Here is a 3,632-nt window from a genome sequence, read left to right on the forward strand (position 1 = left end):
CAGAAATGATTAAACCCACTCTGGACCCGCAGACCCCAGGGTTGGAGTTAAATTGCTATCCCAGTGACTGCTGAAGACAAGATGGGGAGCTGATGTGAAAATTGAAGCAATTACCTAGATCATTCAGGTAGAATTTCTGAGGCTTTTTTCCCTTGAACAATTCAGATAATTGCATCAATTTACACTTTTTCCTGGCAGTAGAGACTGGGACAGAAACTGCTCTCTAGGAGAGGGCTGAATAGAGAGATGCAGAAGGCTCAGAAAATGATTCTGATCACTCAGGAGAGAAAAGGGGAGTGTGGAGGGGGATTCATGTGCTTTGGTCTTGATTTCTGCCAGGCTCAAGCAAGGCAAAGTGAGACTGTTCATTGCTGTCTGAATGACCCAGATCATTCTCCATTTTCTGTTTCATCTCAACAATGAAGCTGTAGGGGCCATGCAAGTGTTGCTGGTGGAGGTGTCAGAAGAAATTGTGACCTGGGGGTCTGTTTGAGGCTCTTACCCTGTGCTAGTGGGTGAATTCCTCAGGTCATTAACTGCCCTATAAATTCCTGCTTGGAGAAGGCTCTGCGGGGTCAGGATGGAGAGGAGTGGAGTAGGCGCTGTCTTGAAAGGGTGTACCATACCTGTTAACTTACCCATGAGCAAAAAATCAGGGCAGCAGGACTTGGTCATTCCATGAAGCAAATGATTGATTTCACTAGGACCCTCAAGGATTCATTTCTGGGACGAAAAACCCACATTGTTGAACGAATGAATGAATGATGCATGAATGCATGAAAGACATTATCGAGTTGCTTCTTGGTGCCTGGTATTATGCCAGCCCTTGGAATAATTAACTTTATATTAATATATGCCTTTTCTTTCTTTTTCGCATGTTTTCTCATGAGGAATCATTCCCCCAGTCTTTTCACTGCCTCTACCAGCCTTTATTTCTAAAGCATTTTCTCACATATTTCTCTTTCAGTTCTCACTTATCCAGAATAGACAATATTTTCAGCACCATTTCAACAGATGGGGTAAAAAGAAAATAATCCAGAGAAGTAGAATATATTCTCCAAAGTCACAGAACTTGTTAGCAGCAGAGCTGGGATAAAAAAGGCAGGATCCTGAGCCCAAGACTCCATTGACAATACAATGTCATTGTTTTCAAGTTCATGTATGCATTCATTTGTCCTTGCTGTTATCATGATCATGATGGACATGGATTGCTCATTCAGAAAATATGTATCACGCATGTAGATAATATGTGATCCTAACCACATAAGGAACAAGACATACGCATAAGACATTTAACATGAAGAAAAATACTGGGACATGGAAAGAACTAGGGAACAATACCAGGCAGCAATAGGAATGTCACTGCAAGACAGCAAATGCCCAGGTGCCAAATAGAAAGGACCAAAGGCCTAAGAAGGCAGAGAATCCTGTGAGCTAGAGCTGTTCAGGAAGGGGTTTTCAAATTCCCTCTCTTTCAATATTAAGGATTGTAAGTGGGCCTTCGGCACAAGTTCTGTAAACTGTACTTAATAATTAACAGTAATTAAGAGGTTCTTAAACTGGGAGCCACAGGCAGGCTTCGGTTGTTCCCAAACTCTGAAACAGCATGAAAAATCTGTGGGTGTGTATAGGCTTATTTGTCTTTGTTTGTTTGTTTGTTTTTCTATGGAAAAGATACTTAACTTTCTTCAGATATTAAAGGAATCCCTGACCCATCATATGTTATGACCACTATCTATGTACAGGCGGTGCGGTTCACGGCCTTCTCCTTGGAATAATTGGTTTCAAATATTCATGCAAATCTCATTTCTCCCCTTAACTTCTTCACAACTCTTACAAAACTTTCCACACAGAAAAAAATGCTCCATAACTGTTCGTTTGGCTTAAGTATTGATTCTCCTTTGGGATCATGAAAAGATGTACAGAGATGCTATAGAGATTTTAACCGGGAATATTGGATATGACCTTTAGCCCTTTTCTTGACTTGGGTAGCCAAACCAGACCTGCAGGCTCTTGGAGGTGGCACCTGGGGCACAACCGCTGTCCTCGAAAGCCAACTCCAAGCATCCTCACCCTTTTCTACCTGCAGGTGGAGCGACTACAAGTCCCAGGCCGCTCCGCGCTGGGAGCCAGGTCGGATCTCCGAAGTGACGTTTCCGCCAGGGGCGGTCCAGGGGAGGGCGGGGCGAAGGGGCGGAGGGGCGGGCCCGGGAGGCGGTGGAGCGCGCTGGTGCTGATGCAGGATGGCCGAGCGCGCAGGAGCCCGGGAGGTCTGAGCCGGGCGAGGCTCGCTCCGCGCGCATCGCCTCGTCCGCCGGCCGCGTGGTCGCAGGCAGGTGGGCTCGGGGCGCAGCGCAGGGCCGGGGCAGGACCAGGGAAGGTAGGTCTGCAGCTCGCGGGGCCGAATGCTGATAGACTGCCCACCTACCCAGTCTCGCAGCGGCCAGAGCTGCCCATCCGCAGAGTTCGCCATGACCTGCTGAGAAGCTTCGTCGGAGGCTGCAGGAGGCGGCCTCGCTGCGGGCGGTGCTGTTCGCGGCCTCCTCCCTGGTCTTGCTGACTCCCGGCCCCCCAACCCCTCCCCGCACCCCCTCCTTGCGGCCGGCGGAGATGGCGGATCCAGCTGAATGCAGCATCAAGGTGATGTGCCGGTTCCGGCCCCTCAACGAAGCGGAGATCCTCCGCGGGGACAAATTCATCCCTAAATTTAAAGGCGACGAGACCGTGGTAATCGGGGTAAGTGGCCCGGGCGTCTGGCCTCCCCTCCTGCTTCGCGCCGCAGCCCGGAGCCCCGACGGCCCAGACCTAGCGGAGATGCTTGGGCCGCCCCTTCGGACCTCCCCGCAGGGATGCTTTCTCGGGGGGACTTGACGAGAGATTCCCCTACCTCGGCCCCATAGTTCTCTCCCGAGTGGGTGGAGGGGCGACTGGGGACGGCGGGGTGGGCCCCAGGTGGTGAGGGTGGGGGTGGGCGGCGAGGAAGGGTTCCGCGCCGCCATTGTTCGCGGGGTGGGGGCCGGGTGGGCCTATTGTTCCCCGCCTTGGTCTTGCCGCGTGGGTCGTGTGTTCGGGGTACCCTCAAACCGGGGTTCCTAGGCTCCCCGTAAAGTATGAGCTCTGCAAATCCACGAATGATTCAGGCGTCAGTTCGATTTATCGAACACTTTGCCTCTTCTCACGATCTTAGCAAAACGAGGAGGAAAAAAGGTAATGGGAAAGTCCTGGCCTCGGAGCTCCCACGGCTGTGTAGACGCGGCTCGCCGCGGCGTTTCACCTTGCCCTGAGCGCTGAAGGCGGGGTGTGGGTGGTGGTGGTGCGGGGAACACTGCTGGCCTTGGTGTCCCCAGGAGGCCTGTTGTGCCTCCTGTTTCTCAATTCAGTCTGCCCTGGTCGTGGAACCCAGGTCTGACCCCTCCCCAATGGGCGATTCCCCACCTGTTGTTCGCAGACCCGTGGATGTGCTTCGTGCTGGGTGGAAAGGAGGCTGTGTGCCCTCATCTGTGGGGCTCGGGTGCCCAGAGCGCAGCCCAATAGCCTGGCTGTGTGTCAAGAGCAGAAGTTACTTTGTATGAATAGGGCCCCCCTCTGTCTTGATCTCCCTTCTCACCTTTCCCCTTCCCCCTCAGCCCCAT

The 3,632-nt window shown here is 52.2% G+C and overlaps 1 protein-coding gene across 1 annotated transcript in view; it reads left to right on the forward strand.

Annotated features, from left to right (window-relative positions):
* Positions 1-2,189: 2,189 nt before the first annotated feature.
* KIF5C (kinesin family member 5C) overlaps positions 2,190-3,632 on the forward strand; it is a 164,108-nt gene continuing 162,665 nt past the window's right edge. The window contains exon 1 of the mRNA XM_019646505.1: positions 2,190-2,736. Within this exon, the coding sequence (XP_019502050.1) occupies positions 2,611-2,736 (126 nt within the window). The 5' untranslated portion in view covers positions 2,190-2,610. The remainder of the gene's footprint in view (positions 2,737-3,632) is intronic.

This window comes from Hipposideros armiger, unplaced genomic scaffold, assembly GCF_001890085.2.
Source record: "Hipposideros armiger isolate ML-2016 unplaced genomic scaffold, ASM189008v1 scaffold_104, whole genome shotgun sequence".
Lineage (NCBI taxonomy): Eukaryota > Metazoa > Chordata > Mammalia > Chiroptera > Hipposideridae > Hipposideros > Hipposideros armiger.